We start from the raw sequence: 22,141 nt of genomic DNA, 5'->3' as shown, positions 1-22,141 counted from the left end.
GATGTTGTTTTAATGGCGCCTCTGATGGATTAAGACATGCCAGAGGCCTTGCATGCTTCTACAACCAGTTAATATGAGACAATTAGAGCAATCCACTCTGAAAAAATATTTTGGTTTTATCATTACTATATTTTTTTTTTCTAGAGAATGTGAATGTGGCAGACACGTCATGTGACTTGTGTGCTGTGCCATTTTCACTGCGCAGAGTTCTCACCTTTTGGTTTTCTGGAATTTACGAGTATTAATTGGTAATAATGCCCTCAGGACAAGGCGATCTGTAGAACAGTTGTTTGGCTCTTTGGCAATAACCTGGCATGTATAGGATTTTTGCATCACAACCTTGTCTTCTCTCCTATGTTGCAAAACAAGTCACATCTGCAATGTTCACATCAAACGTAGGAGTGTGCAGTGGAATATAGTTAATGTTGAAGCATATTCTTATAATATTAACATATTCTTTAATGCACATATATGCTGCAACATCTGTTATGAAAAACAGATTATGATCCCTTGCGAGGACTAGATTGAATCACCTCTTTGGTGTTCTGTATCTGCGCCTGTCTCTAGCCTCCGTTTTGACAAGGGGCTGTCAGCATGGGCATCGTGTCTTGTGGGAACGCCGTGGTATGATTTGATTGGCAGCAGACGTCATGGTTTGCAGTGCATGCCGGGCTCCCAGCACCGCTCCAGATACGGGGACTGGGGGATTCGCCTCCCGCTACATGTCACTGGGCAGCTGCGAGGTGTTAAGCTCCTGACAAGCGGGGATGATGCCTGTGTCAGCATGGAGTGCCGACTGGCTTTCATCATTGCTCAGAATCTGCACTTGCCCTCATTTTGACAAGTGGACCCATTCTAACATAAACCCATCCTCTTTAGTCTCATTAAAGTCATGTCCAGATCCTTCGAATTTTTGCTACATTTATTTATTTTTTGGGACTGTTCCTACCAGTCAAAAGTTGGGGCACACTTGCATTTTTTGCATTATAGAGAAAAACTGAAAACACAGGACTATGAAATAACACATGTGATGTTATGTAATAAGCAAAAAACATTGCAGAAAGTTTTCAGTCTCTCCAAAGCAGGAAGCTGTTGCTGTGATGGCAGAATTTCACACTCTTCGCTTCTCCCTGCCACTATAAGACAACAGGGATGGTTTTCCAACAGTCCTGAAGGTTTATGCTGAACATATTTTATCATTCACTCATGTTAATTGGTGATAATAATATTGAACAAAGCAGCCATGAAGGTAATAAGTAAATAGGTAATTCTGTAAAAACCAATTCATCAAACGTACTTAAATTTCTCCTGCTGCAAAAACTTCTAAACTTGTTTCATGCATTGGATTCTTAAAAATGGATTCTTAGTCCCCATATCCACCACAGAGTAGGTGCGGCCAAACTTTATCACTTTATCAGTATTGTTCAATCAATCAATCTTTATTTATATGGTGCTTTTTACAATGTACATTGTCACAAAGACCAGTGCTTAAAGCCCCAGGTGAGCAAGCCAGAGGTAACAGTGGCTAGGAAAAAACTCCCTCTAACAGGAAGAAAACCTTGAGAGGAACCTAGACTCAGCAAGGGGAACCCATTCTCCTCTGGTCAATAATGAATTACAAAGAAATACATCCAGAAATGTTGGCATATGAAGGGCATTGCAGTCCACCTGTGTATAATGAATTAGCATCCAGGTAGTGTGTAGGCGTCACTGCAGGTGACTATCAGATGTGGTCAGGAGAGGGCCAAGTAGGACAGTCCAGGTCGGCCATGTCACATGATCACTCCAAACCAGGAAACTCTCCAGGCAGGATCTACCATGCACAGTGTAGTGGATGATGAAGGGTAGAGAAAACACACAAGTGAGTTAGTGATGAGTTAGCAACAAATGACAGTAACTGAACAGAGAACTCAACTTTTCTGGTTGTAATAGCTACTGCAACATTATTAATGGTGAGGGCAGTGTTGTTAAAGGCTAGACTGTATATGTAGTTAAATACTGATAATGTGTCTAAATCCCATACGTTCCTTTGAAGATTGTTCCAAAGATTTGGGCTCTGTAAGCAAATGCTCTTTTTCCAGCAGTGACTTTGTGTGTCCATGTTGAGCATGCTGTCTCTGATGTCCTCCAGACAATTTTCTAGTTTTTGGATGTAGTGAACTTCATCCGGCTTGACGGACATGTACAGTTGGGTTTACCCCATGTTTGCAGATTAACTGACCGAGTGGCAGCATGTAAAATGAAAACAAAGATATAAGAAGATATAAGAAGGTAAAAAAACTTCACTAGGGGAAAAGTTTCAAATATGTTATTAGAATTTGGACATGAATGGAAGGTTAGAAATAGGTCTGTAATTCAATAGAACCCAGGATTAAGAGTAGGTTTCTTAAGCAGTGGTTTTATTACAGCTGACATAAGGAACATAAAGGAACACAGAAGTCCACTGGATGAGTTGATTAAGCTCAGGAGTGATTCACCTAGTGTAGGTAGTAGCTCCTTCAGTAGTCTAGCAGGTATTGGGGTGAGCATACAGGTTGATGGCTTACTTAAGGAGACCAAGGCAACAAGTTCACAGAGTGTAATCGGGACAAAGAAGTCAAGTGTAGGTGCAGACTGATCCGTGAGGTCCTCAGGAAGTATACATTTGCTCATCCACTGGATTATTAACTAAAATGTTCTATCTCATCTGATTATAATCCATAAAAATGCTACTGCTTATTGCAGTTGTTGGCTCTATGGAATTATCATTAGCTCGTTAGCAATTAATAATCTTGTTTCTTGTTTTCTTCTATCAAAGATGACAGATGAGCAGCTCTAGCAGAAGTAATGGCTTTTTGATATTTGATGAGACTGTATTTCTAAGATAGTCTGAACGCTTCCAGTTTTGAGGAGTGCCATTTCCATTCCAATCTGTGTCAGTCCTGTTTGTGTTGATGGGTGTGGTTGTTGTACCATGGAGCCTTTTTTTAATGTTAATGCATTTTTTTTTACTGGAGTGACCTTATCCAGGGTCTATGGTGGTTATTTATTCTGCATAATGGGGCAGTGGTTGCCTACCAATTAAGGAACCGGCCCAATCAGAAGGTTACTGGTTCGAATCCCGATCTGGAAATGTGCCACTGAGGTGCCACTGAGCAAAGCACACACTGCTCTCCGGGTGCCTGAGGGTGATAGGTTAAAAGCAGAGGACACATTTCGTTGTGTGCAACGTGTGCTATACTGTGTATCACAATGACAATCACTTCACTTTCACTAAATCAGATGGCCATGACAACTGGATGCGTGTAGCGAAGTGGACATCACTAGAACAGCAACATAAGAATTTCATCTCCTGAAGAAGCCCTGCCAGAAGGTTTTCATTCCAAATCAGACTGGCACCTTTATTATGTGGCTCTCAAGAAAACACCTGAGTTTCATTAAGGTCAGATTGGACTAAAAGCATTCTGGCAGGGGGTCCTGCAAGTAAGACCGTTCTGTGGCAATGATGAATGATGAAGCCATGAATGAACAAATGTGTGCTTGTAGCAGGGTGACAGGTCAAACAACATGGAATCTGCAAAATGTCTTTCTTATCCACTAGAAACAACAATTTTATGCATGGTCATGGAGAGAGAGAGAGAGTTCTGGAAATTTGGAGTAGAACAGCAGTAGATGAGGACTTAAGTCCCTGATGTGAATGGACAATTGCTGTTCATCATTCATTGCCATGCAATCTGGGAGTGCTTGGGCACAGAAGCAGCTAACTGCAGCAGCAAATTGTAATTGTGACCCGATACATAATCTGAAACAGGGGCGGAGGTATGATTTCTTTCAGAATTTATTTACACTATATTCCTATGGGATATTCACAAATACACGCACACATATATTTAAAATGTGGTATTGTGGTGGTGGAGGTATGAATGCTTACCTTAAGTGAAACCAAGTCATTGAATATTAATTATCAGATCATCCATATACAAGTGTACTGGTTCCCTGTTGGTTGCATAATGGATAAAACATGACAATGTGGTGATCTTCTCTGGTCATTATCTGCTAGAGTCTTGAAGTTAGCCCACTGTTGCATCTGTACACAGATAATGCTAACCCAGACAGTTATGAACCTGCAGAGGAAGTTCTTAACTGCACTCTAGTAGAATATGTCAAGTATGGGAATGGGAAGGCTGGCATGTCTGAACCTTCACAAGAAGGTAGGATTTCTTGTTGATGGTGAGGTTTTCTGACACTGGTCTTGTAACAGCAAAAACAACACTGAGTTTTAATGTTATGTTGCAGAACAAAAAATGTTGTATTGATATATTCCAATACAAATCACTAAAATTTGCTTAGCATTCAATGCTGTGGATTACAGGCCTTTAGAACAATGGTGGAAACTCCAATCTGGGAATCAATCCCAGGGGGAGAAAAGATCATCTTGTATCATATTTCTCAGCGTTTCTCATATAATTCAATATATGTCCTTTTATTCTGCATGAATAATGTAAACAGAAGAGACAAAAACTTCATTTAGACCAATGTGACCACTACCAACGTGAACCTGCTTAATCGCGTAGAATCGCTCTACGATGACCATCTGCATGATGGAGTGATCGCATTACATCAGGCCGCTGACGCAACACACAGCATTATGGGAGAAATGCCGCAAGTGCGACTAACAGTGGTGTTGATAGTGGAGTCCGAGTCCAGCCATCTAATCACTGCTCTGTGTAAGTGGCTGACCCAACCCTTGGCTTGGCTGGAATAAGTGGCTGTGAGTGGTGCGCAGCCTTTTAATGGCTGGAGCTCAGCAGGGAATGGCCCGCGGGCCTCGGTATTCCGATACCGCTGCCCCGTCTCCGGGGAACTCGTGGCAGGCAGCGCGCCTTGGTGGCGATTTGCTCCTTCGTTAGTAGAGTCTGTTTGTCCGCCATCATATTTTATTGGCACAGCTGGAAACGCACTTTTCCCGGCTCTGGCACAGGCTTTTCCCGGAGCTTGTTTGAAATGGGAACTTGCTCGGGCACAAGTGCAGCGCCCATGTAATGAGCTCTTTTAAAATCTCCCGGCTCATGGCCCATCCCATTTTACAAACTGACGAAATGTTACCCTGTCCCCTTATCGCCGGTTTCTTCCTCAAATATTGGCACGCACAAATTTTCAGCCTCTGCCTCACACACACACACACACACACACAAGCTATAAACCTTGACAGTTTCTGGCTCGTGCTTTCTTCAATGTTCGCCATCAAATTTCTTCACGCAGGCAGAGCAATTTAAATGTTTAACTGTCGCAAAAAAGATTGCCTGCTGCAGCTATATATATATATATATAAATTTTATGCCATGCCACTATCTTGGCAACACTTTTTACCACAACCGTAAGAAGGCACGGGTCGTCGAGGGTATGCACTCGCTCCAGTTACATAAAATCCATACATATACTTTGTACATTGACGCCAGTGAATTATTCATACATTTCAATTGTATTTTAAAACATTGTGTGTCACTTAAAGCGAATGGGTAAGAAAAGCACTTCATTTGGTGACATCCTGCTGAGCTGGTGGAGAAGCGGGCCAAGCGCTTTCCCGTCCCAGTCTGGTTATGCTGCTTTTTTTTTTTTTTAAACAGCTGTAATGGAGTGGAGGGGATTTGCCGGAAGAGCTTGTGTTAATGACCCACAGTCTTTGGTGAGGCTTATCCATTCGAATCTCCTCCCATGGGGCATCCCCGGTGCTGGATGATTCAATTAAGATGCTTTGTAATAAGTGCTTCTAGGTGTGGTGTGATCGAAAATGCGACCCTACTGTTGAACCACTCACTCTGCACTGTCCAATGAAGGCCACATGGCGGCTCTGAGACATAACGTGAGCAATCCAACTCAGACAAGTTAAATACTGTCAGAGCGAAACAGACAAACACTGTCCCTGAGGGTGGCAGACTAATCAGAGTGGAGGCAAAGTCCGAAAATTTGTAGGTAGCATTTCCAGATCTGCCAGAATCTGCTCCCATCCATCTCCACTACACACTTACATCCACTGGAAAGATAAATGCACAGATTTGTCAAGACTGTTCTGCTGGTTATGACTTTGGGATAAGGATTTAGACATAGAAATATGTCTGAAAAGTGCAGTTGGACTCTGCCTCACAAAGCCATGTCGCCCATATTTTTTTTTTAAATCTCTGCAGGGGGTGGAGTGAGGCTCAGAGCTGGACTTGTTGGTTCTCAAATTTTGTTTCTTTTTCATATTTACAGCTGCCATGTTTTAATTCAGTGTAGTTATGATTCTTAATAAGGTTCATTTTATGAATAAAAATCAATTTCTATGTAAATTAGGTGAATAGTACCACTACCCATGTTGATCCAAATACTTTTTGGAGATGGTATGCATCATGAAGAGTTTCAATACTTCTGGCTTAATGTATGATTTTAATGTTGATGATCATTATTACCTTTAAACTTTTTAATTCGCTCATGGCACATGAACAGTTGTGTCCCCTCTCTTCCTTTGTACAGACTTTCATAGAATGTCACGTGAGGTCACATGAACCAGTGTGACAGTAATGGTCTCCACAGTGTACTGGCTGTTGGGATGAGATTTTTGTAGTATTAAGCCCAAACTGCAGTATTATGGTGAGCCGCGCCTCTGAGGGACATACTGCAGGGTTTTTAATACCTTGTTAATCCACTAGTGGAATATTTGTTGTTTCTTAATTAGGAAAAATTTTTACATTTAAACGTTTGAGCAGCACCATTAATCAGGCACTTTATTACTTTTTGGTGCACACACAGCAGGCCCTGCTAATACTTCATCAGGATTCTGCACAGATGTTTTGTGTCATGTATACTCTGTGGCTCATAATTAAAAGAATTTAAATCCCTCGAGGTGCAAGAACAGATTGGCATGGGAAGAAACCAAGAATTTGCTGTAAACGATTCCGGGTCCATTTGCATCGGTCCTGTGCACACCGTGTTGACGCTGTGGCAGTTGCAGTGCGCAGCTTGTAGTGCATCATTGCAGCCCGACTTCACCAGGTCGGTTTCTAAAGGAGCAGACATTCCATTCCAGGTACTCACAGGGTCTCTACACTCCAGGGTTGCTGTCTACACAGTTTTTTTTTTTGGATTGTGCACACACATACCTTTTCCCATCTGCAACATCTGACAAACAAAAGTTATGCTGTACCAGGAGCAACATCAATCATTCTCTGTCAAACTTCTGCCAGATCAAAGACATGCAGATGTACGGCAATTTGGAATCATTTTATAACTCTTGTTTGATGTAAGAAAAAGAAAAGAAAGCATTTGAGAAATTCGAGTGGGAAACAGTAGTGGCTAGGACGGATGTCTTTAGGCCAATCTGTTATCAGTTTCTAATCCAGACTGAGCTGCTTGAATCGCAAATGACTTTCACTGCCTTCCGAGATCAAATTCTGCCAAAGCTGCTGATTGAATTCAGGGCTTAGGCCTTATTGATTGTGTGTGGGGGGCAGTCGTGTAAGTTTATTCTCTTTTTCGCTCTGAGTGTATTTGAGGAAACCACTTTCCAGTCTAGATGCAAAGGTGTTGGAATAAGGCGAATTCTAAATAAGGTGAAGTCTTTATCAAAGCACAATCGTTAGTCTCCAAAACACATATTAATGCCATAGTAAATCAGAACAAGCATTTAAATTAAAACACAGAAAAGATGCAACAAATACGTGATACAAGCAGGCAGGAGCATGTCTAGTGTTTTTTTTTTTTTTTTGGAGGGGTATATAAGACATACTAGGTAGGTATATGAGACACTGCATGTGATTTATTTATTTTTTTATGGGCTATATAAGAAATCAATGTTGTTATATAAGGGGTGAATGGCTGGTGAATGCTGGCAGAACGCTGTTTTTTGTGTCATTTTATTACTAGCAGAGGAAAAAGAGATGAAGTCACCTTAACTTTGCAACATATACAAATTATTAAACAATAAATATTGCAAACAACTGTTTCAGACAAGAGGCTCCAGATTTTGAAACGCCAAATAAATAGACCATCAACTCTGGTAGGGGTGGCAAGATTTCAAGATTAACACCCAGCCCCAGGGTCAAGGTCCTCCAACAAAATGACTCAAAATAAATGCAAGGTTTACAGGACAACAGTCAAACAGTAGAATCATGAAGAAATCATAGCTGAGTCCTTTTATTGTGTGGTGGTGCAGGGTATTGACTGATCAGATCAGACAGGTGTGGGCGCTCACTGAATATTAGGAGGTGAGGGTGAAATGGCTAAGGGCGTGATGCATGGTATAATGCATTACATTCTTTTCACGTGTCACAGAACTTGTAGAACTTTACATGAAAGCAACTTTTTAACATCTACAAATTATTGCATATCATTGTAACATGAAGAAAATCAACTAAAAGCACACAAAAAAATGCTATAGGTGTGCGTTTATAAAGACATTTATTGCATAAATCTCATTTAGAGGCCTTTAGCTTATGAGCATTGGTTGATACAAAGTAATTTCAGTGGTTATAAATAATAACAGTGTAAATGAATGATGGGGTAGATGGTGTTACAGCAGCCCAACAGAGCGAAGACACTGGAGGACGTCATTGTGGCCTTTATGCCTTTAATCGTCATGCCTCCAGGCCTCGTGCCATTTGGTCTGGATCTGGGGACTCCTGACAGGAGCTAGCTTGTCATTCCCAGATTACCCTCATCATCTATATCTGTATTCCTGCATACAAAGGTCTCTCTTCTGTGCCTAGTCCTGTTCTGCTCCAATTCTGCTCTCTGTTCAGGCAATGTCAAAAACACTCTTTAATATCATTGACATCTTTTCCACCATCTGCCTTCCACCATCTAGTCCGTGTGTTCATGGGTTTCAGCTTTTTTGGGTTTGTAGACGCTTTGGTTTGACGTTGGCCATTGTGGCATTTACTTTTTTCTGCTACAGTTACGTAAACGATGACAGATGGACAGACCTACAAACAAGACACGGGGGACTGGGCTCAGTGTGGTTCCAGAGTGCAGAGCACAAATTTTCAATCTGTTCTGCTTTATGGCGGGCAATGTCATGAGGGCAGCACTTTCCGGTGGCACCACCGAAGATGGTTCCCTGCTCCACCCACTGTGACACGACCTGTTCGCTCTCCCCAGCTAATTACACCTGCTCCTTCTGTCATTGTGCCTGTTGGGGTGGGGCCACGAACTCCTTGCTCCCCTGGTACTGTCGCAACATGGTTGCTAAACTATCTAGTTAATAGCCTCAAAACATACAGTACAGGCCAAAAGTTTGGACACACCTTCTCATTCAATGTGTTTTCTTTATTTTCAGGACCATTTACATTGGTAGTTTCTCACTGAAGGCATCAAAACTATGAATGAACACATGTGGAGTTATGTACTTAACAAAAAAAGGTGAAATAACTGAAAACATGTTTTATAATCTAGTTTCTTCTAAACCGCCGCCCTTTGCTCTGATTACTGCTTTGCACACTCTTTGCATTCTCTCCATGAGATTCAAGAGGTCGTCACCTGAAATGGTTTTCCAACAGTCTTGAAGGAGTTCCCAGAGGTGTTTAGCACTTTTTGGCCCCTTTGCCTTCACTCTGCGGTCCAGCTCACCCCAAACCATCTCGGTTGGGTTCAGGTCCGGTGACTGTGGAGGTCAGGTCTCCACTTTTTGTTAAGTACATAACTCCACATGTGTTCATTCATAGTTTTGATGCCTTCACTGAGAATCTACAATGTAAATGGTCATAAAAATAAAGAAAACATTGAATGAGAAGGTGTGTCCAAACTTTTGTCCTGTACTGTACATCAGATTCCCACTGTCAGAGGGCAACCAACCCACCTTTAAACACAACATTCAAACAACCCCCAATCACTGTGCACCACCCTTACTATCTCACCAGACAACACGTTATTGTTATTATGTCTATTTTTTAGTTTTAGTTACCCAGTTACCCGATATGTAAATGTTATTATTTTTGAGGCCCGATGTTGGATTGGATCGGGCCCACCCCTAGTTTTTAATCAGCCTGTCGCGATTGTTTGTTTAAGTGACAGTTTTGTTGGTTGATATGACTGGGAGAAGAGTGCAACAGATGGCACATTGTCTGAGGTGTGAGAATTATACTGAATATGAATATGTATACAGATCATACATTAATTATAATTATTTTATTATCATTATTTTTCAATAAGGAAAGAAATTTGGGGAAGATTGGTCGAATAATGTAGAATGCAATAGATTATTTTGCTATTATAATGTTGTTTATTAATGATGCCATCTGTATTCTTTGTATAGCATTAGAGAATCCAAGGAACAATGCTGATAACTGCAGAAGTCAACCTAACAAGTCATTTTTTGTACAAACTAATTGCCTAAAGCTCTGAGACAATACTTGGACCACAACAACTACTAAAACATCAGACCTGTGTCCCCAAGGAGACATTGGGGAGACTGCCGCGCATGTGCAAGCTTGACTTTGAAACAGTGAAAACAGATGCATCTACATTGCTGCTCATATAATATTAAACAATTTATTCACCATCTAGTACCAGCCAACTATTTCGGTTAAAAGCAGAGGACACATTTCGTTGTGTCACCGTGTGCTGTGCTGCAGTGTTTCACAGTGACAACCTCTTCACTTTCGTTTTTATTACAATATATATATGAAAATCTATGTTTTTTTTTCTGTTCTACAGGATATTTGACCGTTACCATTGAACCCCTGCCACCTGTTGTTGTGGGAGAGACAGTGACATTGAAGTGCAACTTCAAGACTGATGGCAGATTGCGAGAGATTGTTTGGTACAGGGTGAGTAATGATCTCTCTCAAACCCTCTATCACGGCCACTGTGTGTAGTGTGTGTGTGTGTGTGTGTGTGTGTGCGCGAGTGTGTTTCTGAGGGTGGCTGGTTACAGACAGACTCACCAGAAATCCACCACCCCCAGCGCTTCTGATGCATCTGGTGTAATCCACGGGATCTGCATCCAGACATTTTATTTCAGAAACAGGCCCTTTCTTTAGAAGGCCGCGTTCCAGGTGTGCAGGTGGGGACGTAATGGTCCTCGGACTGAGACGCCGCTTTCACGATCGGCCGGCTGCAGCCGCAGCGCTGCTAATGGCTCGCAGCTGGATGCTCTGCATTAGTTTTGAGGGCCAGTTGTGCGTACTGCGCAGAGCGAGAGTGGCCGGACAATTAAACATTTCGGAGCTGAGTGAGCCTTTGTCCCCGGCCCCCGGTGCCATTATTTTAAGGTTCCAACAGGGTCACCATTTCCGCGCGCATGCATTCTAGTAATTGCGCGAAGACAGAGCGAACGATTGCCTGCATGACACCAGTGGGCTTGTAATTACAGTTGTGGTCCTTGCTGGGTTTCTTTTTATTATTTCCTCGTGTGTGCGTGTGCGTTCAGAACAGGAAGGGCAGAGTTTTTTAACGGCATCCTCCCGCGGTACACGTGTTCCGGCACATTAAAATAAGCGGCGACTTGATAATAATTACAACGTTAATGGCTGATATTTGCACACCTACACCGGGACGGGCTGCTGGCATTTTCATTTCAAGGGGAAATAATAAACTGTGTCTTGATTTCAACCCGGCGCCCCCCTCAATCCGCCAAATCGTGCCTGTGCGCGCTCTTCTTTTTCATTTTTTAATCCCCCCCCCCCTCCCCTGAACGCTGACCTTTATAGACAAGACAAAAAGAGATTAATAGCACTTTACATATTAGCCGTGGTACCATGCATCATGCTGAAGAAGGGGACAGTTTCATTGAAACCAGACGTGGGTGGGGGGGGCTGAAGAGTGTTTGTTATTGCGCCGCTCAGCTGAACGCACCCTTAACATTCAACATTTATTTAACAAATTACGTGCGGCGGACGTATTTGAGTAGCTTCATAATGGCAATATTGAACACTCATTTTTATTACTCTTACATGCAGTTCAGGAGCTGTCTGCATTACCTTCATTTTAATTAAAGTGCTCTGCATACAAGACTTAATATTAAGGAAAGACTTCAGATATCATTTTCGAAGGAAGGAGCAATAGAAGGATGGAGATCTGAAAGATACCACTGTCCAAGCTGATGAAACGGTAGAGCGTGAAGGCATCTCGCGGCGCACGTTCACCACAGCTATTTGGCTATTGACAGCTGTGGCGTGGATGAGCTCCTCTGAGAACAAGGCTGTCAACATCAAGAGCTGGCGGGCGATCAAAAACACAGAAGGTCGTAATACGAACGCGGCCTCCATTCCCCCCGGTGACCGCTCCTAGTCACCGTCACTAATACATTATAAATCAATTATCCGCGCTCTGCCGCCAAAGTTTTTTCCTTTAATCTCTCGCCGTTTATTTGCCTAAACTGTCGACGGCTCAGTTCGCCCTCATTCAGGCTGTAACCGGGCTTGAAACCCACCTTGGGAGTCGCCGTATCTAATCGAAGCCGGGCCGAGACCGAGGCTGTGTGAATTAAAGATCTCAGCCGCGGCCTGTTCATTACCAAGCCCCCCCGCCTTATCTTGACAGATTCCGTTTGAGGATTGGGTAATGCACACCAGAGCCCGACTGCGGCATCTCGCCGACACACCCTCGGTGAAAAACCCGGGCCGCACAGAGGCACTCGAGATAATGGAGATTGCGGCCGAGGAGCCCTCGGACTGCCAGAGTCTCAATAAAGAGACGTTTACTGCAGCCGGCTGAGAGCTACCTTTTCTTTTCTTTTTTTCAAATTACAAGAAAATTGAAAGGACGAAATGAAGCAACATGCATATGTGGATTTTCTGTCTGCTGGGGCTGGTAGCATGATACTAGAAGATTTGTTACATACATAATTCATAAAGTTAGGTCATATGGTAGCACAAAATCATCTTTCATGCTGGGTCCATTGTATGCAGCTCATAAGACACTAAAGGAAGTAATGAGCCCTCGGATCTACATTATTGTTCATTTTCTCATTCATGTACACGGTAGTATCCATGCAAATGAGCCAGTTTTTGTATACATCATATAACCACAAGGGACAAAAGCGAATGCAGAATTAGAATCTCATAAGTAGCTGGAATCAGATCCATAACGATGAGCTTTATTAGAATTGCTCCAGTGAAGACGATTCTTCCAATGGTCCTGTGTGCAGTGACAGCCAAGGAACTTTGGTCTTAACAAATAAACCAAAAATAAGGCCACAGCCACAAAATTAACTCAACTAAAGCCACCTAGTAGAGGTAGGCACTGGGCCTTCTTCAAGGAGGTCACTAATTTTGTATCTTCACTACATACCATACTCTCATTGGCCCTTAAGTGTCCAATAATGTGACAGTAGTAACTCACATTTAGGTGAGACAAACCTTACAATGAGGAGGTATAACAGTAAAAACCTTATTTTACAAGAGGATATGGCAGGTCATACAGAACCTATTTCTACTTAGGGTGACAGTATTGTTGTATTATAACATAACCAGTACTAAAAACACATGACGTTGCTTAGAAACAGTTTTATAATAAAGTGTGTTATTTCATAAATGTTCAGACCTGTATTATTCAGAATATTGCACAGCTGCATTATACAATAAGTGTTTAAAAAATCAATTGTGATGGGAACATGGCTCTGAGTAGCAACATGTCTCTTCCAGTCGCTGGATTACGCATCACAGCAGCAGAGCTGTGAGCTGCAGCTCATGCCGCACAGCTGTACCGCACCATACGCCTGGAATCTCTATCACTTTGTAGCTATCAGACATCATGGCGTGGGATGTTGTAGGTTGGAATGTTGGTAAAAAAAAAAAGAAAAAAACCCACAGGGACCTCCTCCGCCCAACTTGTGACAGTTCCCCTCATGCCATGCTCGTTCTGATTATGTCGTTTTAATGAAGTGATACCCCCGGTTCTGTCCCAGTGGGGGCTGCTCGCTTGCGGTTGTTGCTTGTTGAGTGCCAGGTCTACATTACCTTTAATCTGGCCCGGGTTAACCCCTGAGTCTCATTACTGTAACCCCGCCTCGCCCGGCGCCTCATCCTTTCCGAGGAAATCATGGAGCACATCACCTCTTCTGGGCCCAGCTGGTTTGTTGCTGACATGACTTTAACACACGCTTTTGCCTGTAACGCTCTCCTAAACCACTACTGTTGCATGAGCGCAGTTGTCATGGCGTCCCGGTGCATTGGGCTGTGGCTTTTGTCCAAGTTAGTGGAAAAAAAAAAGTGTAAATGTGTCCTCCCTTGAAAGCTTAGGCACATTTAACAATGTTCTGATGAAAAAAAAAAAAGAAGAAGAAACTCACTGGTTCGGCTCGAGTTTCCGTAACGCACTCTGTTGCCGTTCTCTGAGCCACTTTAAACCAAATTGGACCTTTTCAACCACTTACAAGACTGCAGGCATTGATTTCTTTTTTTTTTTGCCGCCTAAAACAGCTGGTGATATTTCATCTTTACGTCAGGCGAGCTCATGTACATGACCGCAGCGGATCCCTGAGTCATTAAAACTGTGAGGAACCGGATACTGGGGTAATTATGAGAAACATGCTGTTGCAGAATGGGAAACGCCTGATCACCTGATCCAGCTGTTTTTTTTTTTTTGCCTGAATTTGCACTTTAATAACCTCGGGTGGATTCAATAAATAAAAAGAGAAATGTCATAAAGTGAAGGGTCAAGCTGTACTTTGATGTGAATTTCGGGTTTTCTTTTTTCGGACTTGTTTCTTTCGTCCATGAAATGCCTCTCAGTCATTTGCAGAAAGATTTTACATAAATGGAAGATGAATAGGAAAAGTGGCCCCTTAAAGGTCAAGGTTCCAGTCTTATTCATTCCTTCAAAATACTGAATAATTGGGAACAAAGAAATGAAAAATTAAGTCTTTTTTGACCATAAATAGAGTAAGACAGACATTATTTAATCCACAATAGATAATTGTGGATAATGAAATCTCTTTAATTAGGTATTTCTGGGTTTCTCCAGTGTTAGGCTGGGTTCCGTGCACATTCTGAACACTTACATTGTGTTTAAAGGTTGCTGGTGTAGGTACTGCAAAAGCTGGTGTAGGTAGGTGCAAAAGCACCGTCCCCACGCACTGCTCCCCGGGCGCCTGTCATGGCTGCCCACTGCTCACTCAGGGTGATGGGTTAAATGCAGAGGACAAATTTCACTGTGTGCACTGTGTGCTGTGTATCACATGTGACAATCACTTCACTACTGCTGGATAAGCAGTCTGAAAAAATAGAAAACGGATGCATCAATTTGATTTGAGTAGTCCCATGGGGCATTTTACATCTAATGCCTATAATTCCTTCTTAAGTTATTGCATGATAATTATGTTTTTCATACGTTGAAATGATTAAGATGATGGTAATAATTAAATAACAGCCACCTCCTACTGTGCAGATTTTCCAACCATCGTCCTGGCAGATTTTCATATAGTTGCTGCCCACACTGCAGATCTGGCTTGGGCTCCGTCCCTGATACTCTGAAATCTTACTACGTCTTTTACGGTTTAGCTCGTAGCCCGTGTCTCGACAAATCCCATTAAAGCTATTGACACTGAAGAAAATGATCACAGTATGCAAATGACTCCGCTTCTGGCAAGATAACGCACCACTCTGAGGAGTGGAGGAGTGTGCAGATTAGTGCACTTAGCTGCATTTCGGGATTGTCGTAACGAGTGTTCTCCACCCTGAGTCAGGCTGGTCCACCACGGCACTGGGCAGAAGGGGACACTTGACCTAGAAGTGATGCACGGCTCAGACGCATAATCCGATTTTTCCCGGCTTGGGCGGAGACTCGCAACGTTGTCATCGCCATCTGACGCCGCCCCTTCTTGCTTACCCCCACTCTTTGTTCTGAGTTTTTTAAGGACTCCACCTCGGCACGGTTGCCGTGGCAACGGGAGTGTAGAGGTGCCGCATGCTGCAAGCGGTGTTCATTCTGTGTACACACGGCTCGCTCCTGTGGGGTTTTTGTGTGCCTTGCCTTCCCGCCGCTCGCAGCTCCATCTGCGCAATTGTCTCATTGTGAAATCTGCCGTCTTAAGGAAGCGCCTTCCACAGCGTGCCAAATTACAGCCGTGCCCTTTCATTTCCAAAAATACGCCGCATCCCTAATGAAAATGCCGCACTCTTCATCTTTAACCTCATTTCTGAACATTCCATTTCCCTGGTCCGTTTAAAGATGCAATAAGTTTGATGAAAATAGATGCTATCAAAAAAAATTGGATAAAACAGTTTTGTCTTTAGGTCCACGACAGATATGTATTGTGTTACAGATATATTTGCTTATTTTTTATCCCAAAATTATAATAATAGACCCTGCAGTGGCTGCATTTATTTTGGGTGTGACATTTAAAAAAAAAAAGAAAAGAGCCCTGGGCAAACCAGGTTATACGATAGTATGTTAATCAGCTAGCAGCAGTCCACAAACGCCCAAATTAGACCAAGGATCTCAATGGAGGGTTGGCAGCTGATCAGTGGTGACCAGTCACTGTGTGTGAACATGTTCAAAGGGACAGTGACCAGATATCTAGCATGATGACTATCTAGTTCAGAAAACCAACATTCTACAGCCAATGAGAGGGCAGAACGTGAGATGACACGGGCAGTGGGAGCCTAGCAGGTAAGGGAATGGAGTTGTAAGCGAAAGGTTGCTGGTTCAAATCCCGAACTGCCAAGGTGCCCCTGAGGTCCCCTTGAGCAAGGTACCATTCCCACACACTGCTCCCCGAATGATTTTCATGGTTGCTCACTACTAATTAAAGCTTGATGGGTAAAATTCAGAGGATACAGTTTGTTGTGTGCACCGTGTGTTGTGCTATGCTGTGTATCATAATGACAAAAAACAAATCACTTTAACTTCACAAAGAAAGAATGACTAATACTGAATAGACTGGTAAATGTAACTGCGACTTGTGGTTCTTTCTCCTCGACTCCTTCCACTTTTATGTTTACCTGTGCATCTCAAAAAAATCTCAATATGTATTAGTTTAATGGCCTTTACGTACTCAATTTTCAGATACAGTGGACTCACAAGTGCCATATGCAACAGCAAGCCTCATGTCTAATGATCCAAATAATTGCCTGATATCCAGCGGCATCCAGTCTTCTTTCCTTTAAGACTCCTACAGATGCAATATTTGCCCATCTTTATTGCACTGGTGTCGTTGCCCTTGCCTGGTCTATGCTTTCTACTGTGCTTAAAGTCATGCGGCACCTAATGGTGCCCCAAATATGAGGTTGCTCTCTAATGAGGTTTAGCTTTGTTTAAAGATTGAACTGTGCGCCTTTGAAAATCACTATTAGCGAGATCGGAGTAGGATTGTGTTATCTATGTTTAAGACATAAAAATGGAAATGCTAATTTTCCTCTGGGAGAGCTTAATGAGTCCCTTTCAAGGCCCTCTGCCGCACAGCTCCTGTTATCAGTACTGCGTTCTCACTGAACTAGAAAAACACGTTGGATTTGAACAGCGGGGGAATGTGAACGTGACCGTGGTTTCTAGTAAGTGCTCGTTGTATTAAGCATTACTTTGGATCCACAGACGCAAAAAAACAATTGCTTCTGACAATAGGGATGTACAGACATGTGGAACAGACTAGACTAACAGACTAGCAAGATGCACAATGGGTGGAGGAAGTTTAATCTGACAACTGGAGGACTTGACATTTTTGGCTCATACTGTGTGTATGTGTGTGGTTTGTGAAAAAAAAAAAATGAGAATGAGGTGACATGGATCACTGCACTTTAACCTTTCTTTCTACTGATATCTATGGGATGGATGAACCTCAGTCATTCAAGAATTAATAACGTGGCATTGACTGGCATTTTAGAACAGAAGAAATGTTGCACTGCTCACAGTCACCTGTTAGCATGTGCCCAAAGAAAGCCCAGCAGCGTCCTGTGTCCAAGAAAGCCAAGCAGCGTCTTTACTTACTGCTTAGGAACACCTGTCTCCCACCGCCCATCCTCATAATGTTCTATAGCGGGACTATGGAGGGCTATCTGACCGACTGCATCACTGTCTGGTTTGGGAACTGAACCATATAGGACCACAAGACCCTACAGCGAATAGAGAGGACAGCCGAGAAGATCATCGGAGTCTCTCTTCCCTCCGGACAACGGACATTTACCACACACGCTGCACCCGGAAAGCCACCGGCATTGTGAAGGACTCTACACACCGCTCACATGCACTCTTCACCCTCCTACCGTCCGGAAAAAGGTACCAAACGTACCGCACTAAGAGACAGGCCAACTGAACGCTCAAGCACTTTCCGCTTTGGACTTGCACACACACACACCACCTAAAGTGAAAGTGAAGTGAAAAGTGAATGTGAAGTCTAGCAAGCACAGCACATGGTGCCCACAACAAAATGTGTCCTTTTGCATTTAACCCATCATCCTTAGTGAGCAGTTGGCAGCCATGTCAGGCAGCAGTGTGTGGGGACGGTACTTTGCTCAGTGGCACCTCAGTGGCACTTTGGCAGCCCAGAATTCGAACCGGCAACCTTCCGATGACGGGTCTGCTTCCTTACCCGCTAGGCCACTACTGCCCCAATAATGTGTCCGCTGCATTTAACCCATCACCATGGTTGAGCAGTTTACACGATTTACACTATTTTATTTTGCACTTGATTATTCATTTCACTAGTTTAGTGCTGTCTGTCTTCATGTTTACATGATTTGTTTGCCTTGAAAGGTATTCTTGCACTGCATGGGTCCCGTGTTCGTGACACTTTATGTTTAAATGTTACATGTAGCACCAGGTTCCGGAGAAACGTTCTTTCATTTCACTATGTACTGTCTGACACGTATGTAGCTGAAATGACAAGTGGCGCTGTTACAGCGCCACTGTAAGTCCCCGGTTTTGTGTCTAGCGCTCCTTCACAGTGAGTTAAACACGTCGTTATTCTCCATCTTTTTTTTTTATTAAAACTGTGCACTGTAGAAAGAATTTTCTGTGTTGCTTTATGAGTTTCTGCAGTTGCTGCAGGACAAGCACAAATGTGTTATCCGCCATTGTGGTAACCCCGAAACTCTGTTTCCATGTGGATGCAAGGCCAGATCGTAATCTTGTGTATACAGGGCCTTAGTTTCTCATATTAGTTCCAATTGCTTCTTTTTGGATTTTTTCTATTTATGTAAATCCTGCGGATCCCTGACCTTACACAGTCAAGGAAGACACCCCCTCTCTCCGTAGCATAGCACCAGTTTGACAATAATGATCCTGCTTCAAACTCTAAAGGGCATGTAGTTCTTTATGTAGACTCAACTGGTAAAATAATGTTCTACATCCATGTTGCCATCACTGAATAGTTAAACATAAAAGGGAATAAGACTGGAAGAGGACATATTATGTCATTTGCATTTCAAAGGAATTAGTTTTTTCCTGCCAGTGATGACCCACTTGTGACCCTAAAATGTATTTAAAAAAAGAACAAAAAGATTATCTAATATAAGTTCCTCCAAAATATGAAAAGACCCATGTATAAATGTTCTTAATATCAGACATAGTACATTAGTACATTATGTTCAGGTATCAAAGAGGACTCATTCCTGTACAGGGATGGTTTAGTAGCAACAATTACGCTTGACAAAGTCTACAAGAGATGGGAATTTGACCTTCAGCTTGAAAGGTCAGTGAAGCCTTGGGACGGGGTGATTATGGAAGTGCTCTGAGTTCTCCATTGATTTTACAGAAGGATTTCTCGAGTCCCCCGTGGAGACTAGAATCACATTTCCGAAGACTTACCAGCGGGGTAACAACAACTTGAATAAGCTGCGTAATGTGGCGTGCCTGAAAGACCATTCTACTCACAGCTATTAAATGTTGGAAGCATTAATTTTCAGGCTACTGTAAGAGCACGGAAATTGTTTTCTTGCAAAAAAAAAAATGGCAGCTTGACACATCAGTGAGTGCAGCCAATTTCTTCAGCTGATTTCCATTCCAATCAAAAAAAAAAAAAAAAAAAAGCAGAAAGAAATTGTCAAAGGAAAAAAATAAGATTGAAGGGAGGCTGTAATTTTGGTTGCATTAAAGCAGGACAGAAAGAAAGAAGTGATCATGGAGAAGGTTTAGGGGGCTTCAAGCTGGTGAAGTGTTGGTACCAGGCTGAAAGTGTTTTGGACAGTTGGGAATCAGTCACTGTAGCCCCAGTACAACCTCATTACCAGAGAAATGAACCATCATTTATATTGCTCTGTCAGGCTTCCACCCCAGCCCCCCAAAAGTGTTTTGATGGGATCGATAAGGGCCTCTTCGTTCCTTTTTTTTTTTTTTTTTTTGAGGCTCGTTGGCGCAGTCCAGGCTCACTGATAACTGGGTCAGTGCGTAGCTTTGGAGAAACAATTAAAGAAACCTCTCTCCCCTCCTGTGGGTTTAGTGCTTTGTGGAGAGAGATGGGTTTTATAATAGATTTTTGTCTGTGTAAAATGAGACGCTGACCTCTGAGTCCGCAGAGCTCAAAGACATCTCGGTAGCGGGGGCAGTGTACTCCCCGCGGAGTTAAAGGATATTAATTCGGCCCATCGCTCCGCGCCGACGATGTTAGTCATACCCGCCGCGGCCGAGAAGAGCGCTTTTCAATGGCGGTACTTGAGAAAACCGGATGGATATTTCTTCTCTGCACTATACATGCGATTCTTTATTGTGGCGAGAGCGCTGGTTGCGAGGCACCCCAGTTGAACGTAAACGTAAGAGTCTTCAGATCCATCCGCGCACAAGAGCAGGTTTTGGCACCTCCGATTATCACCGCGAAGCCGTTTTCTTCCCCCCGCCTTATCGACAGCCAGAGACGATGACTGAATCGCCCCCTGTCTCTTCCTCATCTCCCCCGCCTCTCGGAACTGTATCTCTCCACGAAAACGACTGCCTTGTTCCAGGATCCTTCACTTCATGTTTAATCTGTCACCAACCTTGCCTTGCCCTTCTCGCCTTGCCCTCCCCGGTCCCCAGTGCTTGGCCTTGAACTAATCCATTCCATCATTTAATATAGTATCCATGTTACCCATATTCTTATTTTTCCCATATTACCCATTTATTCAGAAAGTTTGTAAGCGTGATGAAGAAAAAAAAAAAGCTAACCGTGACCGCAATTCCCACAGCGTTAATGTGATATTAACAAATGAGGAGAAAATGTGATTTGCTGATTTTTACACATTTGACCTGTCCGAAGGGGGAGAGATACATTACTGTAGCTTGAAACGTATAAACAACAGTGTAAAAATGAGGCACAACGTCAAACAGACTGTTGAATGTCATGATGTGTACGGTACTCTTAAGAGGAAATAGGATGGTGGGTGATGACCTTTGCCCTACGAGGAAACGATTCTGTTTGGATGGGAATCGCCCCCATCCACAGCACAAGATCGTGCTGGTGAGTACGAAAGTCACTTAAATCATACCTCATGACAGTAAAAGATTCTGGAGCTGCATGTCAGTATTCCAGTGTTTTCGGTGCAATGGATCGAATTTCTTTGTGTATGGAACACATCAAAGCATCACTCATCCGGTTGTTTTTCAATGGACCAGTTGGGTTGCATGGTGCACCTGGGTCATGTTCGCAGGTGATTTTGCATCATAAAATAGGATCTCTTTATAGGAGTTATTTTTCCACTGACCCCAGTTTAGTAATGTACAGAACGTAATGTACTTTTCCATGCACACTTCAGTCGACCTATGGTTATAGCTTGACCAGGCCATTTAATCAGACTACTGGCCTACTGCAAGATAAGGACTGATGTATGTTAGACTGCACTATGATGGAAGTGGTGATTTCAGCTTGTGAATATAGAGGTTTTGCCGGATGACCTTTTACGCCAAAGACTGAAAGAACAGACAATTTAGCTGGTGGAGTATTGGAATCATGTCAAGTGGTTAAAATGAGACCTTTATAGCCCTTTAGACTCCAGATGTGCTGTATGCTCTACTTATTTTCCGAATGAGATGTACATTGTACATCTGAAGGTAGATATACGTGCAGGAGTAGCTTGACTCCTAATCACATTATTTGGGTGTGTTAGTCAGACTTTTGATTTTGATACGTTGACATAGTCTTATAGTTGGACTGTAATCTACATTTACAGCATTTGGCAGATATTTATATATATATTTCCTAGTGTCATGTAAACATAGCAGATAGAGAATATGAAATCTGTATTAGGGAGCACTGAAGCTGTTCATGGTGCTCACCACC

At 42.8% G+C, this 22,141-nt stretch overlaps 1 protein-coding gene across 2 annotated transcripts in view; it reads left to right on the top strand.

The window, feature by feature from the left end:
* The window catches only part of igsf21a (immunoglobin superfamily, member 21a), a 176,478-nt gene that overhangs the window by 61,760 nt on the left and 92,577 nt on the right, over positions 1–22,141 (top strand). For both annotated transcript variants that reach the window (XM_028998117.1, XM_028998118.1), the window contains exon 2: positions 10,669–10,781. In XM_028998117.1, coding sequence (XP_028853950.1) covers positions 10,669–10,781 — 113 coding nt within the window. The remainder of the gene's footprint in view (positions 1–10,668; positions 10,782–22,141) is intronic.

The sequence above is a fragment of the Denticeps clupeoides genome, chromosome 12 (genome assembly GCF_900700375.1).
Source record: "Denticeps clupeoides chromosome 12, fDenClu1.1, whole genome shotgun sequence".
NCBI classification, from domain to species: Eukaryota; Metazoa; Chordata; class Actinopteri; order Clupeiformes; family Denticipitidae; genus Denticeps; species Denticeps clupeoides.
The sequence above is the reverse complement of the archived record's forward strand: the minus strand, read 5'-3'. Positions and strand labels throughout refer to the sequence as shown.